Raw genomic sequence first — 17,055 nt, 5'->3', positions numbered from 1 at the left:
TTGTAAAATTGAGAATATAAATGGCGAATGTGTTTCAATGCGCTTGATAACGTCTTTCTTGTATAAACTGTATTATTTACGCTTCAGACCAAGTTTTGAAAGCTACAACAGCACAGTAGCCATGTGGAAATACTTTCTTCTTACATTGCGCTCTGTTCTTCTGATAGCATGAGTATATTCATACATAAATAAAACTTTGGCAAAAGTAAATACAATTCCTTAATCTCAAGATAGACCTTAGATTAACAGTAATAATGTAATAACTACTCTTAGAACTGTTATTCGTTTTCACTTTTTCAGAACACAAAATGAACTTTGCTAGTTTTGGTGAGTTTTTATTTACATTTCCCGAGATCATAGGTCGGACAGGTAAGTCCTTGCGAAGAGTATTTTTAAACAAAAACACGGTAGGTGTCGTGTCCGGCGGAGATCGTGTTTTTTTCGAGTGAATTTACATGCGATCAATCGATTTACTGCTATTTCGCAAGTGTATTAGTTTTATTCGTGACTGTTGTTCATCTTATTCTGAATGCTATACATGTTGTGCACACAAACGACGCAGAATTTCCTTTAAGTTAACTTACAATATAGTGTTTTAAATGTCCGTGTTTTTTCGAGAGCAACATTTAAACGTCCGGGTTTTTAAACAAATGGTCCGGGTTTTTTGAAGAAAATATGAATAAGAAAGAAGACATTCTTTGGCTTCAAAACTGACTTTTTCTAGTTTGTAACTATAATTTAGCGAAGGACAATATAATATATTCTTAATAAGTCACAAAAACAGATTACTATGTTGATAAAATTTAACCATTTTCAATTTGATAATTTTCTGTTCTGAAAACATTTAACCGTAACCCTGCAGTATTACGATATTATAAAAACTCAATGAGTCCTTTTAAAAAACGGTTTTAACAACAGACACTACAAACTGCTCAGAGTCTGAAAAGACCATATATTGTGCTCGACCAGTAAGGTCGAGCACAGATTTTACTTGACAAGACTCGACATCATCTCAACAGTACTTAACTGTACTTAACTGTACTCGACTTTGGTCTCGACTTTACCTAATAAGTCTGATTGAGTACTTGATAATCTTGGTATAGTCTGAATATGGTCTCGACAAATGCTCGACCAATCTCAACCAGTCTCGACCAGTCTCGACTCAGTCTCGACCAGTCTCGACTCAGTCTTGACCTTAAAATTTAGTCTAGACTGGTCTGAATCAGCCCATCTAACTCAATTATAATATATTGATCTTACAAAATTCCAGGTTATTTGGTAGTTGGTTCATTGCTGTCGGGGACTTGTCCAATGTATTTAATAAACAACAAAATAAATAATCTGTAGGCTTCAATACGATCCCTTTGAAATAATAATTAAAAAAAAATAAATGTGTTTATAATATGCGTTCCCCTCACAAACTTACATTGTCAATTTGTATTCTTTTAATTTCTGATGAAAATTAAGCAATTCTGGTGCTTTATTACTGTGTGACCAAGAATAGTATACGCTTGATCAGACTCCTCTTCACAGTAGGAGCAATTGAACATTTCTAGAACGATATAACATTATTTATTAGGAAGCAAGAGTCTTATCTTAAGAACAGACACTACAAACTGCTCAGAGTCTGAAAAGACCATATATTGTGCTCGACCAGTAAGGTTGAGCACAGAATTTACTTGACAAGACTCGACATAATCTCGACAGTACTTAACTGTACTTAACTGTACTCGACTTTTTGATCACATTCACTCGAAAACAAAGTGGTCACACTCGAAAAAAACACGATCAAATATCACTCAAAAAACCAGCTGGACACTATACCTACCACGAAACCGATTACGGTCAAAGAACAATGGTTTGGTGATGACACATTTATAATTATAAGTTCTATTCTGAATAATTAATACTTTGAAAATTCATATTCCTCTAATAGACCAAAGAATACCAATCCAAAAGAATTACTAAAACTGTCACACACCAGCACAAAACGCATGCAATGTCGTGTTAATAGATGATTGATTAATAAATGTTTTCTTACCTATTCAGGACGAGACCTCAGTGGGTCGACCAGGATAAAAGGCGGGACATTTTACCTACCACTGGAAAAAGATGATATGTTAGAAAATGACAACAAAAATGCCATAAACCTTACCACCTTCGAACCTTCAAATTTCGTTGAAAGGGTTCTTTAACCTGCTAAACGCTTGGTAATATCTCTGCACGACGCTTGCATATGATTATATTAGTATGGTTGGACGTGGCTACGTATTTATACAACCAAAACAACCAATGGACGTCCGCCTTTAGCATAGATTTTAATATCGGATCGGAGAAATCCAGTTGACCATATTTGTATACCCTAGTCAACTATTTGGGTCTCTAACATTTAGAAAACATCAAATAACGATAAAGCATGGACACAACATACTTTTTCAATTTTTTTCCGATATGACCGATTTTAGTTATGATGCTTAATATTACAATAAGAGCAAGTTTAGTGACCCTTCACATATTTGATATTGTTTAAACTTAGTTTTGACAATGATTAATCTTTTTTGAAATGATGAATTATGTCTGGAGAAAGAACGAATTTAGAAGAAATTTGATATTGAACGTTTGTGCCATATACAAACGAGGGTCGTAAAGGGGGAAATTGTGCATGGCAGAATGGGACGTTCGATTTTACAATAAACGAAAAATTGTTTTTAGACATAAATTCTGCATTTCTGTGGGTTTGCAAAAAACTAAGTCATCGTCACTGTCACAAATGCACGTCTATTTCACGATTTTTGCAATTTATAGAACGGAAGATATTTTGCGGCATTTATAATACAAATAATAGAATGACTTATGTCACCTAAAGTACCGTATAGTACAACGGACCATATTAACCGTTAAAACCAGACTTCTTCGAAAAACAGACGTACACATAAAGATAAACAACGAAGTGCTCATGATCAAGAAAACGTGACTTCCTATGGGCACGAAATGTGATACGGATAAACAGTTTTTCGTGGGCAATCCCTCCCCTTTGCCTTTCTAGACCATATGTCGTTACATTAAAACAAATCTGCACGGGACGGCCACCAACATAATGACCACTCAGAACTTGAATAAGAAAAATAAAACTTGACGAAACATAATTTAGAAAGCAGGATCAAAATGTGCTCGATACTGTTTATATTTGCCAATTTTCCAGGATCGTGCGTGTACGGAATACAAAGAGAAAGAGAGAGAGTTTCGCATTTGATAAAATGGTAAATACCATATTAAAAAGGGAAGCCTAAATGTGAAACTATATTATTCTGTGTAACATAAATTTTATTATATTTTAGGAATAATACTGGCGTTATTGCCTTCTGTTTTTGGTAGGTATTAATACATTCATTATTATATGTAATTTGTCTCATGGTTTTTGTTCCTCTTTCATTGTATTGCATTAATTAGCCGTAGCCAAATAACATAATGTGGTTTCACACTTCATTAAAGAAAATTACATCAATAAGTGACACGTAACCGTCTACAGAATTGCGAGATTATAGCGGCGTAAATATAGCGTTAAGTGCTTGTGCATCGATTAGCTAATGTAAGAAAAGTATCGTTAGAGATAGAAATATACAAGGCCACAATTAGAAAAAATAGAACACAAACAACAATTAATAAAACATTTCACAGTTAACTAAGGACACAGTTCTATCCTAGCGTAAAATTAATTGTGCATGTTAACTCGAGTGTCCCGGTAGGGTCAGCGGTAAGCTTCCTCGATCAAATGTACCAATATAATAAAGCTTAATTTTGATAGATATACAAATAAAGATGTGGTATGATTGCCAATTAGAAAACTGTCCGCCAGAGTGCAAATAAGTGAATATAAGCAATGGTAGGTCACCGTACGGCCTTTACAAAAGCTTTTACAAAAGCTACGAACTTGCAAAAGACTTTCTTTTGAATATGTTATATGATGGAAATTACTGAAAGTGTACAGAATAGTTTTATACCTTTTTCATGATGATCAAATTTGAGTTACACTGAGTAAGATTGTTGTTACGTTCTTCACAAACATGTTCACCATCACGTGTTCACCATCTGCAAACCATTACTCATAAATATAACAACGCTTTCCTGGTTTTTGAAAGGCTTTCTCACTGCTGTCATTGGTAATGGATGTATTGAATTATATTCCTTAAGGTGGTACCTAACACTACAGGGAGATAACTCTGTAAAAATCAGCTAAACGTTTTAATTACGTTGTATTGTTAAGGAAATATTAAGCTTCCCAATGATCAAAATTAATGTTTGTCAAACTGCTATATAACCAACGAAATTTTTCTGATAAAGTGGTTGGTTCAAATTTTTTGAAATTTTTATATTTTTGTCAAAGGGTCAAAGTAAACATTATGTCAAAATTTTATGAAAATTAAACGAGCCAAATTAATTTTAGTCAAGGTGTTGGGTACCACCTTAACTGTAAGAAACATTCAACATATTGCTGTATAATGGTCTTTGATTTTAACTCCAGTGTGCTGTAATACAGATCATGTATCCAAGCTTTCAATTGCTTACGATACAGTTTGATATAAAGAGCAGCAATAAAGCTATGTCTCTCTGCTTTGGGTCATTTTCAAGTCCATGTAGGGAAATTGGGTCACGAATGTATACGCCATACCACTTCTCCTTCCATTATCAAGTGACGCGCAATAATTTTCAGATTTATCAGAATATGTCTTTGTGAAATATTTTGAAAAGGGACAGTTGATTAAAAATTAAGTGATTCATTGACCTTCCTTTAATAGATTAAAGTGCATTTGATGTGTATAGACCACTTAAAAATTATTGATGATAAATTGGATTTCCGCCTTTTCTTAATCTTTGATATACTTATTATATAATTCATACGAAGAATGTTTTTATAACTTTTTTTCATGTAGTTAAATTGGTTCCCCATTAAGTCAAAGTATCAATTTAATCTTAAAATATCCATTTTCTACTCTGGGAATAAGTAACAGTACAAACAATCGAAACAAAATAAGTTAATGTGATAAAAACTTAAATTACACCAAAGCATATCCCATCAAATCACACCTTTTTCAATTTCCACTATAATTTATGTTTCTTTTTTTTTTTTTTAGATACTCTAGTATTTTGTGTTACTGTTGCTTGTTTTTTATTAGACGGAGCAGTGACATAAATTTAATTATTTTTTCCATGTAATACCATTTGGGAATTTCAACACGAAAAGACCATGTGAAAAACGCTAAGAGAAAAAGACCTACCACTTCATAATAGTATTTATTTGCATGATAAATTAATTATGGATTGTTTTACAGCATTAAGATGTCTGAAGTGTAACCAGGCAAATACAGTGAACCTTTGTGCCGATATTGCGACTTGTGATGATATCACTGAGGTAAATCATATAGATAAAATGACATTCGGATATACATCATTGACCAACCAAAGACATCTAGAGGTCAACATACTGTCTTCGATAAAGAGAGGCGAAAGATATCAAAGGGACATTCAAACTCATAAGTCGAAAATAAAATGACAACGCCATGGCTAAAAAAGAAAAAGACCAACAGACCAACAGACAAACAATAGTACACAAAACACAAAATAGAAAACTAAAGACTTAGCAACACGAACCCCTACAAAAACAGGGGGTGATCTCAGATGCTCTGGAAGGGCAGATCCTGCTCCACATGTGGCACCCTTCGTATTGCTTATACTAGTACAAACCCGATGATCAATCTAGTCCGGTAGGTCACATTCGGAAAATAGGCTGGTGTTTATACAATGAACTCATCATACCACCTCTAGATTTTGTACGCAAGATGCGCGTTTCGTCTACAAAAGACTGACTCATCGGTGATGCTCGAATAAAAAAAAGTCAAATAAAGTACAAAGTTAATGTCAGCTCTAAATAATCGAGAGTCTGAAAATGATGTGAATAGATTTACTAGACACTATCAAAATCTGCCATCTATATAAACAAAATCTCCAAATAAAAAAAATCTGTAAGATATGACATAAGACATTATTATACTTCATGTCAAAAGGCCAGATTTTGATTGGTTAATACGAGGGAGACAATTTACTCTAACCTTTGGCAAATACTCTATTACCCTTCACGGAGACACTTGAACAAGTGTGCGCTTTATTAAATACGGATGGTTGTTATGTACAAGATGTCATAGTTTATTACTATGAATTTGAAATTTAGTAAACAGTAATAACAGAACATTCAGTATAATAAATTAAATAACACAAATCGCCTCAGTTGACAATGTTTTCTCGGGGTAACAATCTGCTCTATCACCCTCTCAGCTATGTGTTATTTATATAATGACAGATGAGGTCCCTGATTTAAGAAATTCAATTTGAAGTCCAAGTAAAACATTTTTCATTATTTATTTAAGTCCTAGTTATTTCACACCTTGCACCCACTCGGTTGTTATAATAAACACTCGGTGACATAGTTGGTGCTCGGATAGAAGAAGCATATTTTTCTTCACATGAAAATCGTATCGTATAACTGAAGGTGTGGATGGGGGTTTACAGTATAGAGAATAATGAGCAAAAAATATAAAGAATAGAGAAAAATGGACCAAAAAAAAAAGAATAGAGAATAGTGCGCAAAAAGAGTACAGAATAGAGAAAAATGGCATAAAAATTAAAGAATACAGAAATGAAGGACCCCCATCCATACCCTCATAACTCGGTTGTAAATCAGAATACATTGAAAAATTCATATGATATTTTTTCGTGATGAGTTATCAATATCAACAATATGATGAGTTTATCTATCGAACAGGATATGCATTTACAAATATTTCATAACTCATTCCTTACCCATGAAGAAGTTGTAGAAATGAATACAATGAACACACTGACAGTTATTATTGCGTTTTCGATACAGCACAGTAATTGATTGGTCTGTGTGTAATTCGGGGTACATAATCGATATGATCGAACAATTATTGAGCTGTTTTTCAATGGTCCCGCCCCGGATTAAAGCAATGTTTTTTAACATGTAATTCATTCTTAATTGACTGCTTCATCGAATTTACAATACACAATTATTAATACTAATACTAAGACGAAGGAAGATACCACTTTTTTTGCCAAAGTACATGTCGTAACCTGCATCAACGCGGTACAAGTTAATTTTATCAAAAATGATTCACATAATCTCGATCAATGAAAATCAAAGATAACAACTGGAGTTATATAAAGGAGGAAATTCAATGTAATGAATGCCATCATAAAAACCATTTAGATTGTGTAAGAACGCGAAGGGAATGCCTGGCTATTCGGTGCTCTTGATTAGTTTTATCATTTATAGACGAGATAAAGGATATCAATAATCAACTTCATTATAAGACGGAGACAACTCGAAACAAAGACAGATTCAGAATACATAACATATTTACAAGGTAAAGTTATGGAAATCTGAACTATATTTACGAATGATCCCCTTAAAACGAACACAACACATGCTTCGGGAAGAACTAATGTAGGTACACTTAAGACCAAAGGTTGTTAACGCCAAAGATTCAAAGGGGTCGTAATAGAACAGCCAAACTTTGCATGTGAGAACTGCAACTTCATAACAAGGCATGGTCATTAAAATTATGTCAATACTTAATTGGATTGTTTATGAAATAGCATGCTATACGTACAAATACTTTAACAGACCTAATCGAGATTTAACCTTGGTTTTTGCCAAGGGTATACGACCATAGGGACTATTTAGTGTTTGTGGTCTTGAATTTGAAATCTATTGAATGCTTAGTTCAATTGTGATTGTGAACAGTACTTTAATTTGATGGAGAACAAAAACGACTCAGATCTTTGTTTGATATAGAGAGGCGAAATATACCAAAGGGACATTCAAACTCATATGTCGAAAATAAACTGACAACGCCATGACAAAAACAGAAAAAAGACCAAAAGACAAACAACAGTACACAAAACACAACATAGAAAACTAAAGGCTTAGCAACACAAACCCCACCAACACCCGGGTGTGATCTCAGGTGCTCCGGAAGGGTAAGCAACCTGCTCCACATGTGGCATCCGTCGTTGATGTATTGCTAAAAGCAAACGATCTGATTTCCGTGCGCATAGCGCATATTTCTGGAATAGTGTATATCAGTTACACTCGAGAAGTAGTAACTACAACAGCTAGAATCGTCGAAGGTCCGTTTTCCTGAGAGAACAGATCCTTCGCTTTTGCAAAATTGCATAAAATTGCAGAACTTCATGAACTGGAAACCCTATAGAAAATTAAATGAACTATTAATGCTGCGTTCACACGTAATTCGACTTCGATTCGCATTAACTAATTCGGTTTAGTTTAATTCGTATTCGAAACGTTTAACGTCCGAACGTAAATTTTAATACAAATTGCAATGCGCGTTAAATCGCTTTACTGTCCAAAAGACGTTAACTTTTAATACGCATTATCAATTATTTATAATTTAAAATAAAACAACCATTTTAGAGCCAATAACATCTCCAAACTTGCTCTCTTGATCTGATATGGCATTTATCGGAATTATTTTTCCTTCTTATTTCAATAACAGGGCTAGGGTTTTCCTATTTTTTCCAAGAACATTTTTGTTCCTGTTATTTTGCAAAAACCATTGTTGAATAAAAAAAATCTTTGATTTGTCTTTGAAATTTTGTCAAGATTTATCACTTCTTTAAAAACTTCTCCTTTAGGGAACGACCATTTTATTTCTATGGACGGTGCTAGGATCAAATTTGAAATAAAAAGGCAGGATCTCATAAGGGTGTAATATTTTTAACTTTTTTTTGCATTAAAGAATTTAAAAACCATCCTAAAATATATATGTTATTAGTGTTACGTTTTTAATTTTAAAGAATCAAGAAATAATGATGATATTCTTTTAATTTGTCCGTCCAAGCACTTGTTCGGGTAATTCAAATTACAATTTAAATAGTGTCCACACCACAGTTTAATTCGAATTGAAGCGAATTAACTAATTCGCATTAATGAAAACGCATTTCTAATGCGAATCGGATAATGCGACTTAGCCAATTCCAATTTGATTCGAATTAAAAAAAGAAGAGTGTCTGAACGCGATTAGAGAATTCGATTCGCATTCGATTCGAATTCAATTCGAATTAAATGTACGTGTGAACAATTAAACCATGCCGTAAATGATGCAAGCTAACATCAGTTTTGAAGTACATTTATAAAAACTCATTAAACATAATATTCAGAACGAAAAATACTTTGTATCTAACCATAATTTATTTATTCTATCAGACATAACTGAATGAATGTTTGATTCCATACAGCGTGCTCATCTTGACAATTATAATGTCAAGATCGATACTTGTTTTTTATATAGTAGTACTATTTTTCATTGATAGGAATGTTATCTAGAGAAAGTGACGACTGCGAATTTACAACTTGTATTTAATGGTGGTTGTAGGTCTAAGCAGGTATGTTTTGCTTGTTGAAGGCATTACAGGTAACTAAATGGAAGCTGCAAGTCTAATGAGGTGATGTGTGCTGTTCCTGTTTTATCTAAACAAGTTATTCTTGTCGTATTACTGATTTAGTAATATAATCTATGCTTACTATAGTCAAAAGATAATCTAAGACTGTGATGTATACTGCTTATACATATAAATTGTGGAGGTAAAGTTTGTTGTTTATACTTCTAAGGAGGTAACGTATGCTGGTTTAACCACGAGGAGATAGTGGATCCTGGTTGTGTGTCTGGTGAGGTTATGTATGCAAGTTGTGGGTCTAGAACGTAACGTTGGTCGGTTATATATCTAGGTCGTAACATTTGCTGTTTAAATTGCTGAAGAGGTAACGTTTACTGTTTATAGGTCTCGGATGTTACGTATTATTTTGGATGTAGACCTGGGACTGAATATATGATAGTTATAGATCAAGGGCGTAACATATACTGATTAAAAGTTTTAATCGTAACGTATGCTGGATATAGTTCTATGAAGTAACGTATGCTGGTCTTAGGTCTATGACGTCACATATGCTTGCTATAGTTCTCGGAAGTAACTTTTACTGGTTAATCTTTTGGAGTTAACGTATACTGTTAATAGGTCTAGTACGTAACATTTTCTGGTCATATGTCTAGGAACTGACGTATGCTGGTTATAGTCTTCAAATTATAATAAATGCTTGATATAATAGGTCTTAGAAAATATTGTATGCTAGTTACATGTCTGATCAGGTAATGTATGCTCGATTTACTTATACTAACTGGTAATGAATTGAGGAGGCGATGTATGTACGTGTTATGTAAAGGTATATACGAATACGAAAGTTTGACTTTGATTCGGTTCACATATAGCAATACAAACATAAGCTCTTGGGAGCTTTTTACCGAATATAAATAACATATAAATAACATTAAAACACAGAACATGCAGGAGTTAATAGATATGAGAAGATGTTGCATGAGTGCCAATGAGACAACTATCCATCCAAGTCACAATTTGTAAAAGTAATGTATGCTTTTATAGGTCTGATGAACATATTTACGATAAAAAGTCGAGTCCTACTTGAAATGAGCATCAAAAGTGTAACAAAATTGTTTGAAATTGATTTCCTTGATGAAGTATGAAAACTTTAGAAAAAGTATTGAAATATGTTATCTGGGTTACTAAGAAGCTTATAATATATTGATGAAAATAGGTGATACTAACGTAAAAAATATATTAAGAGCGCTGTCCCTTTATCTAGGTCTATCTCCTCAACTCGTTTTATTCTGTTTTTAGTATTGAAAATATAGCTAAGTTGCTTGTTTCATGCACACAAAATATGCTTTGTGAACAGTTATAGGAGACAACTCTTTTAATAATTAAGTCGTTTGTAATTGTCCGATTCATCCATAATTTCATGTTAAACAGAACTAAAATACTGTAAATTCAGAAATTATTGCGTGCAATTTATATTGCGATTTTGGCAAAATGGTCAAAAATGCGAGATTAATTCTTGCGATTTGGGGAAAAGCTGCATCCAGATATATCTGTCAGATATCAGAATGTGAGTTCTTATTATTGCGATTCTCACCCAGTCGCATTATTCGCAATAATAAAAACCTCGCACTAATTTCTGAATTTACAGTATATGTATCTGAGTTACTTAGAATCTTAATTATTTACATATTTGTCCTTTAGTCTTTTATTATTTTCATTTACCTGTGTTTAAAGTTATTGCAAATGGCTGACATTTTTTTCAAGCATATTGTTTTTCTTAAATTGTTTAATATTTCACAGCGGTTTAACATGTTACTTTAATTATTCTTCCCTTAGTTTATTTATTTTGTATTTACATTGTATCATAGATCAAATTTATTTGTTCAGTGTATGTTCAATGGTGTTGATATGTCTTTTGATTGAGTTAAGCCATTTCAATTGATATTTTATAGTGTGTCTTTCTATGTTGTGATGTTACACTATTGTTTCAGATAAGGGTGAAGGTTTGGTACCATTAAAACGTTTAAACCCGCTGCAATTGTTTGCACCTGTCCTAAGTTAGGAATCTTATGTTCAGGAGTTGTCGTTTGTTGATGTGGTTCATATGTGTTTCTCGTTTCTCGTTTTTTATATAGATTAGACCGTTGGTTTTCCCGTTTGAATGGTTTTAAACTAGTAATTTTTGGGGCCCGTTATAGCTTGTTGTTCGGTTTGAGCCAAGGCTCCGTGTTGAAGACCGTACTTTGACCTATAATGGTTTACTTTTATAAATTTTGACTGGGATGGAGAGTTGTCTCATTGGCACTCATACCACATCTTCTTTAACTTTTTAATATGGTTAGTTTTTTTATTTGAAATCATACCACATTCCCTCATTATATTTTCATTTTTATTTTGGTGAACGCTTTTAAACAAAATAAGACTACAAGAAAGCAACCATTTTTCAAATGAATAGTACCATACATGTATAAGAACGATATATATATCTCAACTTGTAGGTGTGTACGCTATTACAATCTCTTGGCATTGGAAAGAAGCGAGCGACCAGTTGCAGCAAGTGTTGTGGTGCAGACACATGTAATGCTAATCTGTGTCAGGAAAGTATGTATTCTTACACGACAGTTTAATAGTTGCGATGTTGGTGTAAATTACCTAGAGAAAAAAAGCCTTCGCCAAAAATCCCAAGAAGAAAGTGTTTATATTCATGATTTACTGAATAACCAAAAATTATAAAAGTTTTCTTTGTACATTCCTCTATTGCCAACTTCAAGCTTACTTTTGTCAATCAAGTGTTCCAATAAAAAAGTCTTTCTAATTCAGGTTTATTTTATGTTTTCTATATATAGAAGGTTGTTTTACGATAATGACCAAAGTCGATCAACAAATGATTGAAATTTAAAGAGACCCCATCAATTTTAAAAACAGATTATTGACTTTTCTTGATGGAAAAGAAAGGATATGTTGTCTTAATTGGACTTAATTTCTTCTTACACTCGGCAGAAACCCAAAACAAATTTTGTCTCAAGGTCATGTGTAGCGATTCTCGAGAATATGAAAAATACCGCTCTAGTCAAGCAACTGAAGAGACAAAGAACAGGAATAAAAAAGTAGTTTTTCATATAATATTAAAACTTTAGCATTTTGTGAAATTCTGTCTTATTATACATTACATGTTTTGTCTTCTTTGAATCAAATAATTGTTTATCGTTGAATTTTGAATTACCATCATATCATTTTTTCTATGTCATGGCAACCCATTATCTCTGTCTTTGTGAATCAACTATCTATGAAAATTGCATTCTTGTCATGGTTGTAGAATACCGATGAGATACTATCAACTTTCTTTTTAACAGATCTGGCACCTGCTGATCACTGTTGTAATCAACAGGGTCTTACTGATTTTTCGAGTTGCACACATTTTCTACAATGTCAGGATGACGAGGTATGTACTTGTCTTGGTTATGTGATGAAATCTCATTGACATTCACACAAAGTTTCATAATTTTATTGTTATCAATAAAAAATGTACTTAAATTAATAAATAGAAAAAAAAAGGTTTTAGATTTTGAGGTAACATAAGGCTCGTAAATTCGAAACGCAGTTGTACATATTTACTGACTTTTTTAGTGGGGCTCTATTGTACAAGGAAAAGTTACTATGTGATAACCCCATAATTTCCACAACCACTGATGCGTAGTTAACTAGCGTTTCTTATATATTTCAATTTCACACAAGTGAGGTAATTAAAACCATTATTTATTGATTTTTTTTTCCTTTAAAAACAATAAGTGAAATAAAAACAATAGTGGTGTAACATATGATACTTTGTTTACATTGATAGGCGTGTAGCTTGAAAACCTTCATCAGGAATCGAAATGTAGTGCACGATCTCGGATGTGAGAAACGAGTAGTAAGTATTCCAGGTATCTGGAATTTTTTTTTTAAAACCAGTAGTAAGTACATGTATTCTTAAACAAAAATGTGAAAAAAAACTAGTACATACCGGTAGTTAGTAGTCTAATTGCATGTATTCTAAACCTGTACATAGTTAGTAATCTAAGTACGTGTATTCTGAAAAGGATTGTGCAAAACTAGGACATAGTTCGTGCAAAGTGTGTAAAAAGGAGGCGAGAAATACCAATAGGGCATTCGGAACTTATTTGTCGAAGGGAAACTGACAACGCCATGGCAAAAACAGAAATACGATGATGAAAAGACAAATAAGTCCACAAAACACTACATAGATAACAAATGAGTATACATGTAACAAATCGTGTATGTCTATTGAAACAAAGGAGAAACATATACAGTGTTGCTCTTCACACTTTTCATATAACATTTCTATAAGTTTAAATACATATTTGACAACTTGTAGTGGGCCATTTTGCATAAGTTTTGAATTAAAACTATTACACGTATAATTACTATAACATTTACAAAATCACAACTTGTACACTACATATAAATACAGGAAACATTTATCATATTTTCGGTATTTAATTGATTAATTTCATTGTAGGCATGCTTGAAAGGGGGCGATAGTTACAATTTTGGAGAAGTAATCGTGCCACCTCAAACCAAGAAAGATCAACTGCCTGATGATATGTTGTTGTGCCAGGCTTGTTGTAGAGGGGATCAATGTAACATCCAGTATACAACGTGTACCGCTATGCTTCATAGTAAGTACAAACATATAAAAACATGTGACGCTATGCTTCATAGTATGTACCAACATATAAAAACATGTGGCGCTATGTTTCATAGTAAGTACCAACATATAAAAACATGTTGCGCTATGCTTTCTAGTTAGTACCAACATATAATAACATGTGGCGCTATGCTTCATAGTAAGTAGAAACATATAAAAACATGTGGAGCTATGTTTCATAGTTAGTACCAACATATAAAAACATGTGGAGCTATGCGTTTTAGTTATAGTACCAACATATAAAAACATGTGGCGCTATGCTTCATAGTAAGTACCAACATATAACAATGTGGCGATATGCTTCATAGTATGTACAAACATATTAAAACTTGTGGTGATATGCTTCATAGTAGGTACCAACATGTAAAGACATGTGTCGCTATGCTTCTTAGTTTGTACCAACATATAAAACATGTGGAGCTATGATTCTTAGTATGTACAAACATATAAAAACATGTGGCACTATTCTTCATAGTTAGTACCAACATATAAAAACATGTGGTGCTGTGCTTCATAGGTAGTACCAACATATGAAAACATGTGGCGCTATAGTTCATAGTTAGTACCACCATATACAAATATGTGTCGCTATGTTTCATAGTAGTTACCAACATATAAAGACATGTGGCGATATGCTTCATAGTAAGTATCAACATATAAAAACATGTGGCGCTATGCTTCATAATTAGTATCAATCTTTTAGAACATGTGGTGCTATGCTTCATAATACCAACATATAAAAACATGTGAGGCGTTATGTTTCATTGTAAGTACAAACATGAACACAAATGTGGCGGTATGCTTCATAGTAAGTACACACATATATACACAACATGTGTCGCTATGCTTCATAGTAAGTACACACATATATATACACAACATGTGTCGATGTGCTTCATAGTAATTACACACATATATACACAACATTTGTCGCTATGCTTCATAGTAAGTACACACATATATACACAACATGTGTCGTTATGCTTCATAGTAAGTACTCACATATATACACAAAATGTGTCGTTATGCTTCATAGTAAGTACACACATATTTACACAACATGTGTCGCTATGCTTCATAGTAAGTACACACATATATATACACAACATGTGTCGATGTGCTTCATAGTAAGTACACACATATATACACAACATGTGTCGCTATGCTTCATAGAAAGTACACACATATATACACAATATGTGTCGCTTTACTTCCTTGTAAGTACACACATATATACACAACATGTGTCGCTATGCTTCATAGTAAGTACACACATATTTACACAACATGTGTCGTTATGCTTCATAGTAAGTACACACATAATTATATACACAACATGTGTCGTTATGCTTCATAGTAAGTACACACATATATATACACAACATGTGTCGCTATGCTTCATAGTAAGTACACACATATATACACAACATGTGTCGCTTTACATCCTTGTAAGTACACATTTATAATTACAGCATGCGGCGATATGATTCATAGTGAATACAATCTTGATAAGTGAAGTAAAGGCGAACCGGGTTTAATGTCAATGAGGCAGCAACGTAACAATATAAAACCAAAACATTATCTAATCATGAAAATATGTTTAACCCATTTGTGTAACCGCGTACAGTTTAACCTTCTGGTTAAAAGCGTACAGTTTAGTCCTGTGTTCAACAATGTACAGTTTAACCCTGGTGTGTTTTACAGCGTACAGTTTAACCATATGTTTAACAGCGCACAAATTAATCCTGTGGTTAACAGTGTACAGTTTAATTTACAATAGCTTGGTTAAATTACGTCGACTCGTTTTCACGGAGTTGTAGATTTACAATTAGAGAGGATAATCAGGATGGGGGTCCTTTATTATGCCCCACCTAAAGGCATTATGTTTTTCGGTCTGTGCGTCCGTTCGTTCGTCCGTCTGTCCTGCTTCAGGTTAAAGTTTTGGTCAAGGTAGTCTTTGATGAGCTTGAACTTGAAACTTAGTACTCATTTTCCCGGTGATATGATCTTTCTAATTTTAATGCCAAATTAGAGTTTTGACCCCAATTTCACGGTCCACTGAACATAGAAAATGATAGTGCGAGTGGGGCACCCGTGTACTATGGACACATTCTTGTTACTTTATTCTTCAATTTTGTAGACAATTTTCTCTATTGTTTATTTTGCTTGACCATTATTCTCTATAATTTAACACCCCTTTATTCTCTATTCTGTATTATTTTTGTCTTTTTTTTCACTATTTTTTATTTTTATTGCCCTTTATTCTGCACTTTTTGTTCATTTTTCTCTATTCTGTATACTCCATCCACCAGACCGGCACAAGTATGACGCAGACGTCGGAAGACAAAACAAGTGATCACTATGCGTCGCTACAGCTTCGCTGTCAGACGACACAATAAATAAGGATGGGCAATTGGAAAATGTTTCTTATCACAGTAAAACAGACTCATATTTGTTTCTAAAGACAAAGACGTGTCTTAAATATACTGCTAGCATTTCTAACATTTCTAATGATTAATTTGTTTATGTTTTATTCTTTCAGGCATGGTACCTTCGAACTTTACAAGATAAAACAGCATTTCTTAATGACTTCATTTATACAATAAAGTTTTGTTAATGTGTTTATTATCCATTTTACACATTCTTACTTTTGCAACAACATATATTTTTTTCCTTTCTCTGAAAATTATAAAATATCCCACCCTTTTATAACGATAAAGATAATAAGCTATTTATTGTAGAGACAAGAAGAATACCCACAAGGAGGTCTAAATACCAAAAAAAATCATTGTACATGACAGACAGAATTTCTTTCCCTTACAAAAAAGCACTTGCTGACCCAAAATTAATTACGCAGA

General features: G+C 33.2%; 1 protein-coding gene across 1 annotated transcript; it reads left to right on the top strand.

Annotated features, from left to right (window-relative positions):
- The first annotated feature begins 304 nt into the window (after positions 1 to 304).
- On the top strand, positions 305 to 16,818 carry LOC127708092 (uncharacterized). The gene is made up of 9 exons (XM_052212919.1): positions 305 to 327; positions 3,339 to 3,371; positions 5,331 to 5,410; positions 9,409 to 9,480; positions 11,988 to 12,090; positions 12,843 to 12,931; positions 13,331 to 13,399; positions 14,009 to 14,168; positions 16,740 to 16,818. The coding sequence occupies exons 1-9, from the start codon at positions 309 to 311 to the stop codon at positions 16,766 to 16,768; spliced, it is 654 nt and encodes a 217-aa protein (XP_052068879.1). The 5' UTR covers positions 305 to 308; the 3' UTR covers positions 16,769 to 16,818.
- The last annotated feature ends 237 nt before the right edge of the window (positions 16,819 to 17,055 follow it).

The sequence above is a fragment of the Mytilus californianus genome, unplaced genomic scaffold, assembly GCF_021869535.1.
Source record: "Mytilus californianus isolate M0D057914Y unplaced genomic scaffold, xbMytCali1.0.p SCAF_7, whole genome shotgun sequence".
NCBI lineage: Eukaryota > Metazoa > Mollusca > Bivalvia > Mytilida > Mytilidae > Mytilus > Mytilus californianus.
This window is presented reverse-complemented; position numbering and strand designations above follow the sequence as displayed.